Source organism: Myxocyprinus asiaticus, chromosome 48 (genome assembly GCF_019703515.2).
Source record: "Myxocyprinus asiaticus isolate MX2 ecotype Aquarium Trade chromosome 48, UBuf_Myxa_2, whole genome shotgun sequence".
NCBI lineage: Eukaryota > Metazoa > Chordata > Actinopteri > Cypriniformes > Catostomidae > Myxocyprinus > Myxocyprinus asiaticus.
Window position 1 is genome coordinate 9,745,607 of NC_059391.1, and position 22,046 is coordinate 9,767,652.

Consider the following 22,046-nt stretch of genomic DNA (forward strand, 5'->3'; position numbering starts at 1 on the left):
CGCTTAATCTCAGTAACTGTCCTGTTATTTAACACTTTCACTTATTGATTAAAGTAATCATGGCTGACTGTGAATACTACATTTCTATAAAGGCATCTGAAACTGAAAACTATTGATTTTAAATGATGCTGCATACAAGCCGCTAGGCAAGTCCAAGATGACACAAAAACAAAACTTACTGAGTGCACCTTTAATTGAATTGTAGAAAGTTTTTTTTTAATTATTATTATTTTTACAAGAAAGGTAATGTCTCTCATTTAGATTGAGTCAGTTTCTTTAAGACAGCATAATTTAGTTGGATTAGGTCAAATTAATGTACTATAGTAGTTTTAACTTCATTAGGTTTATCAAACTCGATTTACTACAGTTTATTTAATGCATTTTCTTATGTTGGACCAACTTTATTTTTTATATTAATCATTAGAATATGACCAGTTTCATCAAATGCAACATTAACACTGCAAAATGTATTCATGTAGTCCCAGCTCAAATGGATTAAGTAAACTTCCATTTTAAAAATGTAAATAGAATGTTCTAGAATTGTGTTGCCTTGGTTCATTTTAATTAAGTAAATTGAACAAGCAGCTAAAATCCTTTGTGTGTGTGTGTGTGTGTGTGTGTGTGTATAATTAAGTAATACTGTCAGCAGAAATGCATATTTTATTAACTCTACTCCCAAACCCCAACCCTAAACCTTACCATCAGTTTTGTAAAAGTTCAATTTTAGAGCATAAATGCAACCTCTGAATCAGTCTCACCAATATTTATGTGAACACAATTACTTGGTTTTCACAGGACCAGAACACGTGTCTCGTGCAACATGCTATCAGAATAGTGCCAGAGGAAAAGGTGATAACATTTGAATGAATACAAAATTGTGTGATGGGGCATGCCACATGTCAATAATTCGGGGTTGATTTCAGGGTATATGAACATTCGGTAGCAACATGTCAGTTTCCTATGTGATCGAGTGATTGTGAGTCAGTCTTTTTCAAAGAATTGGTCAAACCGGTTCACAAATCTGAATGATTAATTAACGAATCAGTCTGAATCAAAAGTATCATTGAGAATATGCCACCCCACTTTTAAAAATTTCTTAATTGGTTCCTACTCCTTTTCGCTTAATAAATATAATGTTTTTAGAGATGTATTTTGCTGGATGTGGTTTTGAAATCCATACTAACCCTACTATGGCAAGCACCCACTTACCTGTCTTATAGTGCATTCTCTGGGCTCAGCAGGATTATAGGCCGCACATGGGACAAATTTTGCCATGTAGCAGATTCACTCCGGTGCTATTCTAAGGTTAATAGGGCAACAAGGTTCTCTCAGGCCACTGTAATTACATGCCAAAAAATCAAACCAGGAAAGAGATTGAAAGATCAAGAACGAACTAATGAATGGAAAATCACCAGTTAGCAGACATGGTCAAACAAATGTTAGGCCTGTGTTGTTGTAATGCAATTGTCTTTGTAAGAAATGGTGGAATGGTTTCAAATGTCCTTCAAGTGCTTTTCTAAGTAAATGAATGTATGCAGATGGTCTTGCTTTAATGATTGAACAACCGTAGGCATTTTGTGCCCCTTGGGGTTAGTAAGGGCAGCTAATTGAATGTTCCACGCTGGGTAATTCATTTGTAACTAAAGAGGAACAAGTTGCGAGTGCCCAGATTTTTCTTTTTGTTTTCATTGTCACAGAAAGTATCTCAGTTTTTTAGCATCCCTGCCCACTCCTTTAAGTTGATTGTGTAAGATTTTAGCCTTAAATGGAGGTCAATGTGTTTTGCTTGATGTCAGCAATATGGCAAAAGCTTAAAGGAGTACTCAAGCCATGGTATTCTGTATTAAGAGGGCCCATGTGTGCTACTGCTACAACATCAGAACATGACAGAAATCAACCAAGCGAGAGAATGTAATTTACTATCAAGCTGAGGTAATTAACATGACAAACTTTGAATAACTATACAGGTAAATCTTGCCAAATCCACATAAATCCAAATGGATGATGAATCACCTTAAACCCAGAGAGACATCCATGCGATGCAATGTTTGGATGCTGGTACTTGTTTGAGTTACTGTTAATTATTCATGGACTTTGGAACATGGCATTGCTGTTGTTTTCATGAATTTTCTCACCTCAAATCACAGCAAATTAAACAACACATTGCTATAAAATTTGTCTGTTATGGTTCTAGAAGTATTTTTATATTTTTTTCTTTTTGGGTTGACTTGATCTGGGTGAGTTCTAGACAGGTTTTGTGAGATTCACCTGAAATAAAAGAAAAATTATTGTTTCACATAAAATGCATCTCCAAAATATTTTTGAAACAGTAATTGACTTCTGGAAAAACCTTTCATGGATATCACATTTTACATACATAATATATACATACTTTGAGACTCAAATTTCTCTGATCAGAGAATGCTTACGATTTTCTCGTCTTTGAGAGTTCCTACATTCGGTTTGTTCCTAGGTGAGCCTCCCTACCTGTGGCTTAAAATCTGTGCAATTTCACCCAGAAGACTTCAGGATCTATCCAGGAAAAGAGGTGAAAGGACATGCATAGGGCAGACAAGTTCTCATTAAGTGAGTGAAGATTTTTTGACAGGGCATTAAGGAAGAAAGTCGACAGGCAACATACTTCAGTTTTTGCTTTGTGATATCAAAAGATTAAATATAGTTGTGTAATTGTCAAGTAACTTCATCAGTCACATAAACATTAGCAAGAATGGACTCTGTGGGACGTGACTGTTATAAACTATGTATTATTTTTGATCAAAGGAAATGATGCCTCTATAATCACGAATATATCAGTTCTGTTAGGGCTCTTTTGGCCACTCTTAGTGTTCATTATTGGTTAATATTTAAAATAATAATTCACCCAAAAAATTGAATTCTTTCCTTACTTCCTCAACATTGTGACCATGGCTCTCAAGCTCTAAAAAGGACTAAAAACTTGAAAAGCACCAGAAGCTTAGTCTATATGACTTGTGCAGTATATTCCAACTTTCCTGAAGTAATACAATAGTTTCTTTGTGTGAGAAACAAACGAACTTTACTGTAAGTCGTATATCGCTGGTTATCTTCAAGATCTTAACACAAGTACAGAAGATGTTGACGCACCATCTTTGAATCTGGACGCAAACATGTCTACAAAATGGCGTCACATTCGGTTACTACACACACAAGATCCAATTGCGTTATAGCGTCAATGACGTTATAGCACCATTTTTGAATTTGGACACAAACACGATGTAATCAAAGTCAAATGGAATTTATAGTGTTAATACCTTTTTGAAGCTTGACAGATGTGGTCACTACATGGACTGTCATTGCATGAGAACAGCTGTGTAAAGATTCTTAAAAAATCTCTACTTTTGTGTTCCACAGAAAGAAAAAAAACAGCATATGTGTTTTGAATAATATTTGGGTAAGTCCATAATGACCGAATTTTAATTTTTTGGGTGAACTATTCCTTTATTTGTAAATGACCTTTCCAAAACTGCTGTATTGCCTGTCATGAGTGGAAATAAAGAGGTTCTGAGAATGATGTCTGTTTTGAGTCCTGGAAGTATAGCAGATGTTCCTCCTCCCCTGCAGTCGTAACAAACTATTCCAGAAATTAGCTTTAACCTGGCGTATGAAATTAGCAGCAGTTGCCCATCCTGAGGCATATTTACACGTGCTTTTTAGCATTTACACACTCTCTTAAACATGAGCCAAGAGTGCACTTGACTGACAGAAGCCACGGAGTTCAGAGGAAGCATCTCGATCACGTTTTATGCTAATTGCTAATCTCAAAATGCCCAATTCCTTGCTCCTCATCTCCCATAAACAAGTAAAGTACTCAATGAGACGCTATGTAAGTACTGCTCTCCCATCAAAGCAAATAAACGTCTGTGCTTTCCACTTTCATACCCATCCAGAATGATTATTTACTTCATTAGCGGTTGACGGTTGTAAACCAAAAGCCTGCTAATAGAATCCCTTTTCTTAAAGACATTTTGTGTTCAGTCTGGGTTAAACACACATGGCTGAGCTTATTCCTGGCTCCATCTGTGATGCCCTTGGACCATTCAGGGCTGGCCAAAGAGAAAATCATATTAATGTTTGTGATAATGGATGCAGAGATAATGTTGATGACAGTCAGGGATGGCCAGCTTTGTGGTGATGGGAAGATCGGATCATTTTACTGACTTGAATCTTTGAGTCTCGTTCAGCAAAATGAACGAATCTTTATTCAAGACATTTCGTTCATTTGACCAGAATTAAATTAAAATATTACGTTTTCAATAGCCAAATCCCCCCAACACGTCTACTTGCGCAAACTATGATTATAGTCCCAATAAGGAAAAATTGATTATGCAGCCAAGGACAAATTATGAGAAACAGAAATGATTAGTTCACCTCTGGAATCTGAAAGGTGAACTAATCATTTCTGTTTCCTGTACAGCGCCTATGCGGTTTTCATGTAACAAACAAACGGAGGTTGCGCAATGCACATGCGCGGCCAGCACAAAATGAACGAATCACTCTCTGAGACTACTCGTTCAAATGAATCATTCATGGACGACCCATCACTACAGCTTTGTGGTCAGCATTCATTCAAAGAAAGAAAATATTTTTTTCTTGCTTATCTCACAAATAAAATGAGCAAATACTACACAATTCATCGTAACTTCATTTCATAACATGCAACTCATTTTATAGCATGCAGTCTATCCAAAATCCATTTGTATTGGGACTAAATGAATAATGTTTGTAGCCGCTAATGTAGCGTTGCTGAATTTCCATGTCCCAACATGCTTTGATTGTGTCTGAATGGGGAGAGTAAATGTTGAAATCAAATGTAATGTTAGGAGTTTTTGAGCAAGATAAGAAGCAATTGAGACATGTTAGTGTTTTATGTTATATTATGTTGGAATTTAGGAGAGTTTTGTTATGTTGGACTTTTGATTTACCATTGTGGTGAAGAGTGGAGCTTTTGCTAATGTTGAGGATGGGTATTTAAACATAATGTTTATGTTTCTTTACTTAAAGAGCACTGACACTCTCTGCTGAAAAATATACCAAAACAATTTGAGTCAGTCTGAACTGGTGTATTGGTCTTAGCTGGTGTTGCGTTCTGTTGGCTGGTTTTAGTAGGTTTTGGGCACTTTTCAGCTGGTCCAGCTGGCCTCAAAGATAAACCAGCTGATCACCATTTTAGCTAGGCTGGAGGACCAGTTAGACCAGCTTAGGCTGGTTTAATAGGATTTAGGATTTACATTACATATTGTTATAAAGTAACATTTAGCATGTGTTATATATAGTTAATAAAGAACATTTAGCATGCTAATACATGCTATTGATAGCTAGGCTGGTTTAAGATGTTTTTTTCAGCAGGGTATATGTTACATATAGTTAATAAAGGACATGTCGCATGCTAACAGGTAATATTGCTAGCTAGGCTGGTTAAAGATGTTTTTTATAGCAGGGTATGTTACATATTTTAGAAAGTAACATTGGTCTAGTCTGGTTTAAGATGTTTTTTCAGCAAAGTATATATTACATACAGTTACATTTTTTAGCATGGTATCATGTGCTATTGCTTGCTAGGCTGGCTTAAGGTGTTTTTTCAGCAGGGTATAGACCATTTCAAGTACAGTTTGTCGGCGTAAGGAAGTGACATCTTTGTCCCTTGAACATGTACTGCTAGTTGTCATTCAAAACTCATTCAAAACAACATCAGGAGATGCTTCATTCGTAGTGACTTTAATACAAATAATGTTACTAACAATAACACAATGTCATAAAATGTCATTATTAAAATTTGGACCGTGTTGCTCGTTGGCTGGATGGTCTCTGGATGCCTGGAACTAACCAAAAAAGCAAACACAAATGAATGCATGAACCGCTGCAGTGAAGTGGAGGGCTAAATACATGCAGTACTAACAACTGTAGCACAAATCTTATCTCTGGTAGGTGAAGAAAATTTATGCCATAATTGTAAGTTTGAGAGGTAGAGCTCTAAAAGTGTCCATAGATCGCTTCCATTATAATGAATGAAGCTGCGCAAGTCATTTACTTTTGCATTTAGTCATATAGCAAACGCTTTTTATCCAAAACAACTTACAAATGAGGAACATAACAAGCAATTTGTCACACAAGTTAACAATATATGCAGTATTGAAATAAGTACTCAAAGTAGCTGGAATAGCAGAGATAAACAAGAAAAGTATTTTTATAATTAAAAAAGAAATCCTTACCTTGTCCACAGGTCACGCAGACAGCTTCATTGAATGTCTTCATTGATTATAATAGGAGCGATCCAATATTCCCAAGCTTTCTGCTGAGGAAATAATTGTGAGCATCTAAGCTACGATACAATTTAATCGCCTCTCTCTCTCTCGTAGATGCTCAGTATCAACAACACGTCTGGATAAGTCACTTAACATTTGATGTTCTTTGAGGAAATAGTAACTCAGAGCCTCATTTAAAGGATCTGGTAATGAAACTGGAAATGCTTCAGGATCAGTAGCATTCTAATTTCTTTGTTATTGTTTACATCCTTGAAATGGTCTTTATGTTATATATAGTTAATAAAGAGTTTTTAGCTTGCTAACATACGCTATTGCTTGCTAGGCTGGTTTAGGATGTTTTTCAGCGGGGTATACATAACATATAGTTCAAGACGTGAAAATTATCATGCTAACATGCGATTTTGCAAGCTAAGCTGGTAAGATGTTTTTTTTTTTTTTTTTTTTTCAGCAGGGAATACTTATGTAAGGGATAATGTACAGTCAGCTGGTTATTGCAAAATAAACCCTGACAGGGTGATTCGTGTCTGGGATTTGCATCTCCCTGAAGGGGTTATTTTGTGATAACAACTGGCTGACTGTACATTATGCTGCTTATTGCACAGTTACTAACCAAATAAATAAATAGACATGAAATATTGATTTGCATTGAAATCATGTAATTACTGTTTATGAAAAGAAAGAAATCTCTGACTGTTCATTATCCAGACTACTTGCCAACTAAATTGAATTCTCAATCCTGAACTAAATCCTGAGCTGAAATTATTTTATTAGCTTACTTGTAGAAATCGCACAGTGATCCGAGAAGCAGGAAAGATGACTCGCAGTACCGGGATGACTGGTCTGATATGTCTGAATCCCTGGATGTGCGGTTGTTACTCAGAAATATCACACCACTAGATGGCGTATTCAAGTCATTTTCAAGTCAAGTCATTTTTATTTGTATAGTGCTTTTCACAACAGATGTTGTTTCAAAGCAGCATTGACCTATTGGCCTATCAGAATCGAGTAGCTATTCCAGAGACCTGTGCAATAAATATAATTAAAAAAGCCGCAATTAGCATGCTAACATGAGCTGTTGCTGGCGAGTGGTTAACTGCAAGAGATTCAGTTAATTTGACATGTCTTATTTTGTTGCATTTTACTCGAGTCAATTAGGTTTCTACTATACAAGTAATTTGAGTAGACTTTACAGTTTCAGTTTAGAAAACCTATTTCAAACATGTGGAACCACTGCCCACAAGTTCAGCCAAATAATGATTTGTCTGTGTGTGTTTTAAACCTGCTTTCTACTGGCCTAGGCTGAACACAAGAGTAGATATGTACTTGTGATTAAGCAATATCTTTTGCTTCTATATCTAATTTCTAACATTATGAGGCACATAGGATGAGGTCAGGGGACTGCATGGACAACCCAAGTTGATTATAAACCATCTCCTGTCTTTTGTTTGGACTGTAACAGCATTAGCATCTGCTTATCACATTGTTTTGGACAGCAAAATTATCCAGACACTAAACTGCATGCGCCAGAATTATTCCTACCGATTATATGCTATTTTCAATCTCAATTGTCATTTCAAAAACACACTTAGGGTAGGGCTAGACAGTATGATGTTATATACCATGCTATGGTAGGAATATGTCAATTTGTCATTAGTTTTCCTGTTTTGAAGCTATTTTTGTACTGATGCCAGACTTATAATTAAATTCTTATAATTATCTTTTAGTTTGCATACATCAAGTTCCAAATTTAAAGAGTAAATAGTTAAATTAAACGAAGTACTTTGCATTTGTGAAGTATTTAATTCACTGGATTATTTAAAAATAGGCATTACCCATATACAGTACAACAACTATAGCATATATTACTGTGATACACATTTGTACCTGTATTTGTACTCTCTGCATACATGCATACACACCAGAAGGTTTGTCCTTGAACCCTTTCACAGATTATTTAAATGTGTTTGACTAAAACAGGCTAACTGAAGGTGAGACCTCTCTCTGTTTCTACAGACCAGCCTCATTGTCACATTAATCTCATTGTCCACTTTATCCTCTCCCATTCTTCACCGTTTCCATTTAACACTCTAAACAACAATCCGGCACAGATGTTGTAGATGCTTCTTGAATTCTTGTTTATTATACGGTTTCTTAGAAATCAGTAACTATAGCCCATGAGGCTTCCATAATCTGCCTCTTAATATGGAAATGAGGTCTCTGTTTCACTGGTGCCACAGCCAGCACATTTAAACAGAAGATCTGCCATACTGAATTTCATTTTGCAGGGGGTTTCAAACAAATCCTTTAATAAACACGGTGTGCCCTGATTTCAATAGGTGAATGGTTATGGTACAAGGCATTTAAATTACCTTTCCTACTGTACAAGGACTGTCGTACACCCTACTATACCTACCGTAAACCATGTGCTCCTGTGGTATTACATAATCACTCCCCAACCTCTGCAAGGTCAGGACTTTCCTTTATAGCAGAATCATTTCAAGGCACACACTGTAAACTAAGAAATAAGTTATTGGAACATTTCTCACTCAAACACCCATGCAAATATGTGCTCAGGCGTTTCTGGTCTTTTTTTGTAAACCAAGGTCATTCCTGTTATGAGGTACATTTTGAATATGTTAACATAAAATAAAAAAAGATTATGCTTTTGTTATTTCTATAAAGGGAGTACCAGACTTTCAGAAATATGCTCTGGTCAAGCACCCTTTCTGGCCTATAATTTCCTGAGGAAATTACAACATCTGCTCAAACCAAAGTAGTGAAATTCAAACCTCTTTTCATTTAATTTTAAAAGAAAACTAATATGATCTTCTGTGTGTTAATATTTTATCCAATTATTAAGAAATACATGAACTGAAAAATACTTTATACAAGTACTTTCTACATTGAATAGGTTTAAACATAAACTTGAGAATATTAAGTATTTGTACTCAATTCAAACATGTCAAAATTAATGCTCTAGCTTAGAAGTAAATATTATATATGATTGTTTCTTATCTTTACAATGTTTTATCGTGTATAAATCCTAAAGTAGAAAACTTTGTCATATTTATTTACTAATTTGAGTAGATTTCACAAGTAAATAAAACAAATAAATTATATTGAACTTTTCAAAGCTGGTGTTCCCAGCATGCATCGGGCTTGAATAATTAATGAGCTCGTATGGTTTCACTGTTTGCCAGTTTATTTACACCGTTTTTATTGTTCACTTTGTGGTTGAGTTTGGTAACTTACTGTTTTGTGAAGTATGAAGTACATTTTTTTACTCAAAAGTACCCATTCATGATCAAAATAATGATCTGTTAATTGTTACCGTCATCATGTTGTGTGCAACAAGTGTTGTGGTCTGCGTGCACTGCTCTGTAATTTGTTTTTATATCCAGCAATGTAATATGACATTGTTTAATAGCCTACATATAGCATGTAGTATGCTGCCCTGAGGAAGGCATGTATATCATCTGGTACAATACATGAATCAATGTGTTTGTGTGTAAAGTGTGAAATGTTCAAATAAAATGTTTATTTATATTTGATGCATTTTATTAAAGTACACTTATGTACAATTTTTAATTTTTAAAAGTTACAATTTACTCAATTACTTTGATTAATATTATGTCATGAAGTTAAGTAGATTTTACTTAATTTAACCATTAAAATTTACTTAGAAACATTGTTTGCAAAAAACTATGTAAAGTAAATCTTAGTAGTCTTTTTTTTATTTTATTTTTTTATTATTTTTTCAGTGTAATGGGGACATGAAAACTTCACTGGACCCACCAGATACCCATATCAATAATTGTTTGGTCAGAAAAGCTGCATTTCTATATAATCAGCCTTAGTTTTGTCATTTATATGATGCTTTCACTTGGCGCAGTGATTTTCTGTTTTGAAATTACTCTATAGTGAAAAGCATGATCATCATATACGTAAGTCCTCATGAATAATACATATGTGTTCTGCATTGAAGATGCTTTGGGTTTCAGACAGAGCAGATGGGGCACTAATTATTAATGACTGAAAATGAATGAAATGACTAAAATATAAAGTGTGTTTGGTATTAACCATGACTGGGATCATATTTGTTATATTTAGTCACCAAACCCTCTTATTAGTGCTACTGCCTCTGAGCTACAAAGCAAACAGGGCTTGTTAGACTATTGGTTTTACAGTATATGCTGAGCATGTATTGATGTCTCGGACATGATTATGCAATATTATCAGAGCTTGGCCTGTACTGAGGCTTTTTTGGTGTGAATGAATGTGGGTTGATTTGTGTCAAAGGATGGATTAACAAATGTGGAGCTGATCAAATGATGTGTGAGGATTCAGCTTCAAACAACAAATTGCTCCTTTTTTACTTGTTAAGAGGGTAACATTGCAGAGTTAACAAAAATGAAATCTTATGTAGTTTCTTAACATACGTTACTGGCAGGGCCGTAGCAGGAAATTCTGGGCCCCCTGACTATATATTGCTCTGGGCCCCTTTCCTATTAAAATAATACAGTATTGAATTTGTTGTGGGGCCCCCTGGACCTTTGGGTCCCTAGAATAATTACCACCTTTCACCCCACTAGCTACGGCCCTGGTTACTGGTGTTAATTTGAACGATTCATTGGTGTATGTTAATCCAAAGACGGGGAAAATGTTTTTTTGAAATCTTTCATCAAAATATAACAACTGGCTTCACCTCTGAAATAACTTTCCATTTCGACTGACATCACCAAACCCTCTTATTTTTTAGTCCTCCCCTTCAACCATCTGTCATATAGAGGCAAATCTTCTGTTCCCAATCTATAAAATCAAGTCCCGTCCTACTTTATATATATATATATATATATATATATATATATATATATATCACAATACAGAAGTAAAATGCAGTTTGATCTCATGAACATTACATGATCGTGGGAAAATTTTTACAAAACGAAACATTTAAAACGTACCTCCCTAAACTTACTTTAAAATGCAACTGACATCCTTGCCCTTAACCAACACCTAAATCTAACCGACAGTGTTCTAAAAGCAAATGCGACATGAAAAGCACATTTTCTGAAGCAACCACGTCATTTCGTGTCGCTTCTATAATGCTTCTATGTCTCACGTGTCAGCTTGTTGTCATGAACTATTCTGTGTTTCACCCTGTCTTCTTCTAGAGACTCTTATGTTGAAATCACCTTCTTCACTACAATTCTCAAGATGCACTGTTATCATCCTCACCTGTCCTCCATAATCATTGTGTTCAGCTGTTTTGTGTTTAACCATCATTTGTACCTCTATTTATATCCTCATGTTCAGATATTGGTTGTCTAGTCTCGTCTCTCTTGAGCTAAAGCCGTTCTTTTGTTATTATCTTCAGCATTCCTAGTGCTATTTCTGTTTGTATTTTGTCTTCATCTTGCTTAAACCCTGCATTTGGGTTCAACTGCATCTCTCTCTGTAGGTCATGTGCTGATAGAAGACTAGACCAAAGTTGAACCCAGCAGTTAAGCTCCTGCATCTCCGTCAGGGGAATCGTTTGCTGGAGGACTATGTGGCGGAGTTTTGTGAATTGGCTGGTTTGGTTCACTTTAATAATGTGGCTCTTAAGTACTTCTTTTGTTTTGGACTAAACAAGCCAGTTAAGTCACTTATGCCTTATGGCAAAAGCCCCTGGGCCCTGGCCCAGCTTCTTGACCTGGCAGTGTTATACAGCGGATCAGCCTTCACGGTAGGAATATTCTGTAGAGTTTTATCGACTCGCTGTGACAACCACAATAACTGACACCTACCTCAAATCCATCTATGATTTGGGACTTAACAACCACCGGAGTACAAATCTGCCGGAGATGGGGAACCTTTCATTTCAGGAATATGTGCAAACAACGCTGGTGAGCCATTACTTCTCGATGAAGGCCTCTCTGCTTCCCGCTCCGGTGGCCCCACTCTCTTTCGAGTCTTCCATGGCCAACGAGCCAATGCCCATGCTTGCAATGGCCAACGAGCCAGAGTTGCAAGCCTCGCCCATCCCAGAGCGAGTTCCTGAAGCTGTGTCCATTTGTCGGAGCCAGTGTTGCAAGCCTCGTCTATTCTCTGAGCCAGTATTGCAAGCCTCGTCTGTCCCGTAGCCTCCCACGGATCCGTCCCCCAAGCCTCCCATGGCTCTGTCTTCCGAGCCTTCCACAGCAGTGCTCACGGCCGTCCAGAGGAGGAGAAGGGCTCCTACTCACCAGTCACTGCCCGTGCTCACAACCACAGAGGTTGTTCCCTGGTCACTGCCCGTGTTTCTAACCACAGAGGTCGTTTCCCTTTCACATCCAGTGCCCACGGTCATGGAGGCCTTTTCCCAGTCGCTGATCCTCCTACGGCTCCCTCCGCTCCACCTCCAGCTCCACCTCCTGAGACTCAAATCCTTGCGGCTCCACCCACTCTGCCTCCGGATCTGCCTCTGGCTCCACATCCTGGGGCCTCTTTTATATAGACGCTCTTCCCAGTTCCTCCTGAGGTGTCGCCTGCTCCGACGCGAGATCTACCTCCGGCTCCACCTCCTTCCCAAGAGTCTTCATTTCCTGACCCTGCTCCCTTCCTGGATGCTCCTCCCTGGCCTCCTGACCATCCGCCAACTCCTCTATGGTCTCTTGACCATCTGTCAGACTTCCCATGGTGCCACGGCCATCCGCCTGATATCCCTTCCTCAGTTTCATCTGATTAAAGTATTAATCAGCTGTTGTACTCATGATTTGTGTGAAAGTGAATTAAACTCACAGTGTTGCAACATTTCTAGTGTTAATTTCACCAGAAACCCTTCATTTTTTTTTAAGTTCTGGCAAACTAGCCGCAAATTTGCCGTTTGTGTGTTATTCCTGGTTGCAGTCGTTATCTCTCCACTTCTGATGGCCACGATTGCTGTCTTACGTGTCTGGGCACTGCCCACGTGGAGACATCGTTCGTGGATGGGTCTTGTCCTCATTGCGAGAACATGACCATGGCAACGTTTTGGTCGCGGCTTGCATTCATAAGAAAGCAAGCCACCTCAGCGGCTCCCCGCCTCGGTCCTTCTACCTGCGGGTATGAGGCCATGCCGGTTAGCACTGGGGCCGATTTGGGGACCTCAATGGGACCACCTCCGCTGGGTATCCCCCCACGGACCTCCCATTCCCCAGCACGCTCGCTTGCCCCAGTCGGGCGCTCGGACGAGATCTCCGGCTCATCTCAGGGCGAGTTCGACCTCTCGTTCGGAGCCCAGGAAGAAGACATGTTATCGAGTGCAGCATCGGAAAGCGGGCTCGTCCAGTCGGACACAGAGGCTTCGACTGGGCTTCCTCCTTCGGGAATGGTCACCCAGTCCCAGGCCGACGCGGAAATGACGGACATGCTTTCCCGGGCGGCCACGAGCGTCGGGCTAGAGTGGAACCCTCCACTCTTGCACCTCGAGCTCCGCACCGCCGCAAGGCCCCACCTACCGGTACATCCGATGTGATCATTCCCTTGGTCCCCCTCACCCGGAGTTTGGGGCAGCGGCATCTGCTTCACCTCGGTGAAGGGCAAGAACGCCGCTACCTTGCGTGCAGAGATCACTACCCTTCTGTGCAAGGGTGCGATAGAGCCTGTCCCTCCAGCCGAGATGAAGAAAGGATTCTACAGCCCTTACTTCATCGTACCGAAGAAAGGCGGTGGGTTGTGACCAATCCTGGACCTGCGAGTACTGAACCGGGCTTTGCACAGACTCCTGTTCAAGATGCTGACGCAAAAACGCATTCTAGCGAGCGTCCGGCATCAAGATTAGTTTGCGGTGGTAGACCTCAAGGACGCGTACTTCCACGTCTCGGTCTTACCTCGACACAGAACCTTCCTGCGGTTTGCCTTCGAAGGCCAGGCATACCAGTACAAGGTCCTCCCCTTCGGCCTGTCCTTGTCCCCTCGTGTCTTCACGAAGGTCACAGAGGCAGCCCTAGCCCCACTAAGGGAAGTGGGTGTCTGCATCCTCAACTATCTCAACAACTGGCTAATCCTAGCTCACTCTTGAGAGTTGCTGTGCGCACACAGGGACCTCATGCTCTGGCACCTCAGTCGACTGGGGCTTCGGGTCAACTGGGAAAAGAGCAAGCTCTCACCGGTTCAGAGCATCTCTTTTCTCGGTTTGGAGTTGGACTCAGTCTCGATGACAGTGTGCCTCTCGAACGATCGTGCAGAGTCGGTGCTGAACTGTCTGAAGGCGTTCAGATGGAGAACAGCGGTTCCACTGAAACTTTTTCAGAGGCTCCTGGGGCATATGGCATCCTCAGCGGCGGCCACACCGCTCGGGTTGATGCATATGAGACCGCTTCAGCACTGGCTTCAGACTCGAGTCCCGAGATAGGCATGGCACCGCAGGACACATCGCGTGACCATCACGGCGATCTGTCGCCGCCTTTCAGCCCTTGGACCGACCTTGCATTTCTGTGGGCAGGGGTTCCCCTAGAGCAGGTCTCCAGGCGCGTCGTGGTTACAACAGATGCCTCCAAGACAGGCTGGGGTGCCGTATGCAATGGGCACACAGCCGCCGGCTCCTGGACTGGCCTGCGGCTGCATTGGCACATCAACTGCCTAGAGTTGTTGGCAGTACTGCTCGCCCTGCGGAGGTTTTGGCCGTTGATCCAGGGCAAACATGTGTTGGTCCGGACGGACAACATAGCGACGGTAGTGTACATCAACCGCCAAGGCGGTCTATGCTCCCATTGCATGTCACAACTCGCCCGCCGTCTCCTCCTCTGAGTCAGCAGCGCCTCAAGTTGCTGCGAGCCACTCACATCCCGGGCAACCTCAACACCGCAGCGGACGCTCTGTCACATCAGGTTACCCTCAGGGGAGAGTGGAGACTCCACCCTCAGGTGGTCCAGCTGATTTGGAGTTGATTCGATTGAGCACAGGTAGACCTGTTTGCTTCCCGGGAATCCTCCCACTGCCCACTTTGGTATGCCCACCCCTCGGTATAGATGCACTGGCACACAGCTGGCTCCCTGGACTATGCAAATACGCGTTTCCCCCAGTGAGCCTACTTGCACAGACCCTGTGCAAGGTCAGGGAGGTTGAGGAGCAGATCATCCTAGTAGCACCCTACTGGCCCACCCAGACATGGTTCTCAGATCTTATGCTCCTCGTGACAGCCCCCCCCCCCCCCGGTGAATTTCCCTGAGGAAGGACCTTCTTTCTCAGGGATGGGGCACCATCTGGCACCTGTGACCAGACCTCTGGAATCTCCATGTTTGGCCCCTGGACGGGACGCAGAAGACCTAAGTGGCCTACCACCCGTGGTGGTAGACACAATCACTCAGGCTAGGGCTCCCTCTACAAGGCGCCTGTATGCCTTGTAGTGGCGTCTGTTCACTAAGTGGTGTTCTTCCCAACGCGAAGACCCCCAGAGATGTGCAGTCGGATCAGTGCTTTCCTTCCTGCAGGAGAGGCTAGAGGGGTGGCTGTCCCCCTCCACCCTGAAGGTGTGTGTAGCCGCTATTTCAGCTCATCACGATGCAGTAGATGGTAAGTATTTGGGGAAGCACGACTTGATCATCAGGTTCCTGAGAGGTGCTAGGAGGTTGAATCCCTCCAGACCGCACCTCGTCCCCTCGTGGGACCTCTCTGTAGACCTTCAGGGTCTACAGGGAGCTCCCTTTGAGCCCTTTGAGTCAGCTGAGCTTAAGGCACTCTCTTTGAAGACTGCCCTCCTGACTGCACTCACTTCCATCAAAAGGGTAGGGGACCTGCAGGCGTTCTCTGTCAGCGAATCGTGCCTGGAGTTCGGTCCGGGTTACTCTCATGTGATCCTGAGACCCCGACCGGGCTATGTGCCCAAGATTCCCAGGACCCCTTTTAGGGATCAGGTGGTGAACCTGCAAGCGCTGCCCCAGGAGGAGGCAGACCCAGCCTTGGCCCTTAGAAGCTCCGAACAGCTCTTTGTTTGCTTTGGTGGACAGCAGAAAGGAAGCGCTGTCTCCAAACAGAGGATCGCCCACTGGGTCATTGACACCATCGTGATGGAATATCAGGCTCAGGACGTGCCACCCCCTGCGGGGTTATGAGCCCACTCCATCAGGAGTGTGGTGGCCTCCTGGGCCCTGGGCGCCTCTTTGGCAGACATCTGCAGAGCAGCGGGCTGGGCAACACCCAACACATTTGCGAGGTTCTACAATCTCCGGGCTGAGCCGGTCTCGTCCCGTGTATTGGCAGGCACGAGCAGGTAAGTTCCGGGACAACTGGCCGGGTGTACCGCTTGCGCATAGCGCCTTTCCCCTCTCTTGGAGTGAAGACGTGTGCTCTTGACTCCCAGGTGTGTTCACAGACTGTGATCCCTGGATGACTTTCCTCCTTAGCCCTCTGGCAGTTGAGTTTGCGGAGAAACTCGCTGACCGGCCCAGAACGCTAATGAGCCCCTGTACTGAGGTAGGTGCTCCACATGTGCTGGTTCCCTGAAGGTGACCCCATGTGATATCTTCTGCAAAATCGTTTCCCTGGCGGCAAACTGCATCTTCCTTGGGCAGAGGCCCCTCTGCCCCCAGTCGCCATGCTCTGTAGAAACTCCTCCCCCTTCGGGTAGGACCTACCATGGGACCTCTCCACATGACATACTTCCGACAAGACTCAGTAAGACCATGTGACGTATTCCACTCAAAATACCCCCCACCCCCCCTTTTGGGCAAGGTGTGGTCTCCGTGGTGTCTTCCCCTTGGGAGGGACATCCTCCAACGCAGACATTTATGGCTCCCAGTCAGTTAACAAATTCCACTCTTTTTGGGGAGAATAGTGAGGGAAAAGAGGCCTCGGCTGGGCTAGCCTGTCCCTATAGTTGGGCAGTCGACTTGTTCCTGATGGACCGTTCGCTGCTCATAAGAGCAGGAACGAGACGTTGTGTCCCTCTTGCCACAACACTGAACTACCCGCTGAAATGGCCGGGACCTGGTCTCGGCTCCTCAGCACAAAACCTGAATGAGTGGTTGCATACCAGCTCCTTTTATACCCGTATGTCCGGGGGAGTGGCATGCAAATTCCACTCACCAATTCTCATTGGCCTTTTTTTTAAAAAGCAGAGGTGTTTGGGGCTCCCAATAGTGACCCCTAGTGTCACTACATCGACACAATGTCTCGTTCCCTCCATCAGGGAACGGAGGTTACGAAAGTAACCAGGACATTAGATATGATGCATTAATACAGATTTACTGCTGCTGGTTTTGACTGAGAAGCAGATCTGTAATTAAAATTATACTTAACTGTTAATTAACTGCTGGTTATTATTTCTTTGCTGATAAATCCACCACACAGGAAAAATGTATTTGCTTATTTTTGCTTATTTTGGTGAGGCAAGTGGCTTATTTTGGCTTGTTTTTCCAGACCAGGTTGCTTGTTTTCTTGCAAGATCTGGCAACACTGCAGCTGGTATTTCACCCACCCCTTATCGCAGAGTACTGTCCTTTTAAATAGAATGTTATTAACCGTTCCTTTATTTTGTTCTAACCGGTTACCATTTGGAATGGAGGCTGCAGAACTTCTGAACCAGAACGAAAAAAATCAGCTTTTGCTCAGAACGAACCGAAATTAAATTTGAAACCACATACTAGCATACTACTTTTACTATTTCTGCCACATCTATAAATTCCAGAAATAGTAAGTGTACTATGGTAGTATGCAGTTTCAAATTATAATTTTTGCAATTCCATTTGGTGCCACAAGTGGTGTAGAAATTAACCACATGAATAACAATCAAGAATAAGGCATCTAGATACAGAACATTTGCATAAAGCTGTAAAAGAGTAAAGATTTTTAAATACAACAACATTTAAAAATTCAATTGTTTAGTCTAAAAAGTCATTTATACAGTATATGAAATACCATATTTTCAAGCAGGGACTAACATGGGATGGACACATTTTTTAGTCAATGACTGTTTTCAAACTGCCATTGGATTAGACAAATTTTGCTATGTTAGGCAGAGCAATGCTTTGATAGTGCCGCAGAGCCACAGTGTTTACACTTTTCAGGGAATTCAACCTTCAAATGGCTAACTCATTGTCTCTGTATATTAAGCCTGAAAAGGACAAAAATTCACAGATATTTAAAAAGATGCTGCTTCATATGCTTTCAGGTTAAACTATTGAACATGTTTTCAGATTTGAGCATCTCTATGCTTTATGCATTCTCTTTGATGATTCTTCCTATTGCTAGTTTTGTCATTTCTATGCTGAAATTTAAAAATCCCTCTCTTTCTCTTGTGCTTCAATCTTAGGGTCTTCCCCAAACACGACAAAGACAAATACGGGCCTGCAGTGTAAGCATTTTCAACTCTTCTCACTCCATTTCACTAAGGAATACCCCCCCCCCCCCCCTTAATGGAGATTACATTTAACACACTTTGTGCATCTCCTTCCTAGTTACTATCCTAAGATCCACGGCTTCATTCCCACCCCAGAACTCTCTCTGTTGGATGAATCGGAGGGATCGGTGCACGGCAAACCATCCCTGCGCAGAATTAAGGGCCGAATCCACCGCAGCAAAAGTCTGGACAGCACAGACCTGCTGGACTCAAACGTGAGTTAAAGACTGCATCCACTGCAGCAATGTCTCCTTGTGTGGTGAAGTGCAGTGGGGGTGGGGAGTATGTGTATTTGTGTGTGTGTGTGTGTGTACAAATTATATTGCACCCTTAGATGGAGTGTGCAGAGCTCCATGTGCATGCATACATGTGTTTACTGAAAGTGATGCCAATGGTGTGTATATTTGTTTATTAAAATGCACATGTACCAGCATGTCTGCTTGAGTGCTCAATAGAATTTCTGCAACAGTGAACATGCACAAGTCCATTTATTCACTATTATTACAGGAATTATTAATAAACACACATCTGGAGTCAGTTCATAAGTATTCCTAAACACATATCTGGAGTTAATGGATGTGGGATGAGATTTTTTTAAAGGCAGAGTTCATCCAAAAATTACACTCACCCTCATGTTGTTCCAAAGCCATATGATATTTTTCTTTCGCGGAATACAAAAGGAGATGTTTAGCGGAATGTCAAAGCTGCTCTTTTTCATATAATGTAAGTGGACCGCGACGTTGAGCTCCAAAAAGTGCACAAAAAAAAATTGTCTTATGAAGGACAACTGTAGATTTGTGTGAGGAACATGATGAATTTTAAGTTGTTATTTGCTGAAAATCCCTATCGTGAAAACTGGTGCAATGCGTCTTTAGTTGCCGAGTTTGAATATGCGCAAATGCAAATAAGATTTTAGTGCTATGACTGTTGGGAAGATTTGTAGTGTATAATGAGTTCAATTTTGGTCTGCTCTTCACATAATGCTATCGTATGGCTTCAGAAGACTTGGAATGTAGCGCACGAGTCATATGGACTACTTCTATGTTTTTTGTTTTTTTTAGTTTTGGAGCTTGACAGTCCCAGTCCCCATCCACTTACATAGTATGGAAAAGAGCAGCATGGACATGCTGCTAAACATCTCCTTGGTGTTCCATTACATGTTTCAAATGACATGATTTTGAGTAAATGCTGACAGAGGATTCATTTTGTGTGAAGCATTTAGTGTATTCAGCACAACTCTCATTCGACAAACCTCAACATCTAATATTCTTATTAAAATTAAATTTTCTTGTGAATGTTGCATGAGGCTGTCATGTTCACCTAGTGCACACTGTCTGAATGCCTCATAGATACTTCACAGGGTCATACTTAATGTAACACCTTGGTGAATCCAATCCTATTCTGGGATGCCCCGGCATGTGTTCCGTTTGTCTAGGAAACACCTGGGATTTGAAGTTCACCAGGATGTCTCACAAGCTGCCTTGCCTCCTCTGGGAAAACACTCTAACATGATTATTATTCTAATGAGCTCTGATTGGTATTTCCATGAGATGCCACGGCATAGAAAAATCCAGACACTTGTTTGTTCCTTACACTTTGAAATTATGGATGAAATTATGGTTCAGTTGTTGGATTTTTCATAGCAGTGCATAATACAAATGCTCCATTGTTGATTCAATCTAAATAGGCTTGTGTGTATTTGAAAAATAAACTAGATGGCCAAAAATCTGAGGATACCAGAGCACCACACCCATTTTTGGGGGGAGATTTTGAAACTTAGTTTGTATTTGAAGTGTCATTAATGTCCCACACAAACATTTTAATGTGACACTGACACATGACTAACTGAACCAAAACTGATACAGATGATAAATATGGGCATGTAATGCATTATCTTCAGTTAAATAAGTTGAAAACTGTAAACAAAGATAATTCCTAGTGTAGCGGGAGCCAGCTGGTACGTGATAGCTGTGCAGTGTGTCTGTAAACCTCACTCCCCAGGCCTCAAGAAGTGTACTAGCGACTGACGCTAGAGGCTGTAGCCTTTAGCCTCTTCGTTAGCACAGCCAAAAGGATGGTCTCCTAATTAAAGGAGATGCCTGACACATCCTTTATAATATTAGCAAGCTCTATAACCCATAAACATAACAAAGCAGGGAGAAAAGGCCATGCATTGTGCTTGGAGTGAAACCTGTGGGGTAACACGTACACAGCATGAGGGAGAAAGGGTTATGGGTGAACCCATTATGAAGAACCCACACCTAAAACTGCATGCGCTACTGGGGTTCTGGTGACATCAAGTCATTAGTACCTGAAAAAAGTGTGGGGGATGCCCAACATGTAGCTGAACAAATGTCTTGCAGAGAGACTCCCTGAAACAGGGCCCAGGAAGCAGCCATGCCTCTCGTGGAATGGACCCTAAGGCCCAAGGGGTGCTGGAGACCCTTAGAGCTATATGCCAAAGATATTTCTTCTGCAAGCCAATGGGAAAGGCATTGTTTATAAATGGGTTTACCTGTGTGGGAGGAAGCTCATGAGACAAAGAACTGGTCACTCTTTCCGATTGTCTCAGTCCTACGCATATACATGTGGAGTGCACGCACAGAACACAAGGCATTCAGCCTCTCATCCTCCACAGAGGTGAAAGGAGGTGCATGGAAAGCACTGAGCTCTAATACCTCCTCTGTGAATTTAGGGAAACACTTAGGCATAAAGGCTGGTTTGGGTCTAAGAGAAACATTTTCCATGCCTGGGGAAAATCTTGTACAAGGAGAATGAATAGAAAGGGCATACAGATCCCTGACATGTCTGGCTGATGCCAGTGCCAGGAGCATAGCTGTTTTGTAAGACAATAACTTAGAAATATTCTCCAAGGGCTCAAAAGGCTGCTGTGACAAAGCTTCCAGCACCATGGAGAGGTCCCACTCAGGCACAAGCTTTCTAGTAACTGGCACAGAATGACGAGCACCCTTCATGTATCTGCGAATGAGTCGATGATGCCCTGCTGCTGCATAATTAAACCCAATGTGGCAAGCAGAACTGGCTGCCAGGTAAACCTTGATGGTCGAAAAAGATTTTGTAGAAAGCATAGTATATCTGTGACCGAACACTGATATGAAACCAAATTATGTGAATTTCACCATTTTTCAAACACCCGCACGTAGAATCATACAAAGACCTCGTGGACAAGGCCCTAGCATTTTGTATAAAAGCAACCACCTCAGGGGGCCCAAATGTGTTCAGGTTGGACCTTTCATGGGCCAGGCCCATGGCGCCACCCTGTCTGGGTGAGGGTGGTATATTTCTCTGTTCACCTGAGACAAGAGGTCTGTGTGCAATGGGAGCAAATCTCTCCCATAACATGCACACTACCTGAGGGTGAAGTCACCACTCTCCGTAGAGAG

General features: G+C 41.8%; 1 protein-coding gene across 2 annotated transcripts in view; it reads left to right on the top strand.

The window, feature by feature from the left end:
- The window catches only part of LOC127437405 (tight junction protein ZO-1-like), a 251,942-nt gene that overhangs the window by 38,588 nt on the left and 191,308 nt on the right, over positions 1-22,046 (top strand). For both annotated transcript variants that reach the window (XM_051692262.1, XM_051692263.1), the window contains 2 exons: positions 18,556-18,597; positions 18,701-18,857. In XM_051692262.1, coding sequence (XP_051548222.1) covers positions 18,556-18,597; positions 18,701-18,857 — 199 coding nt within the window. The remainder of the gene's footprint in view (positions 1-18,555; positions 18,598-18,700; positions 18,858-22,046) is intronic.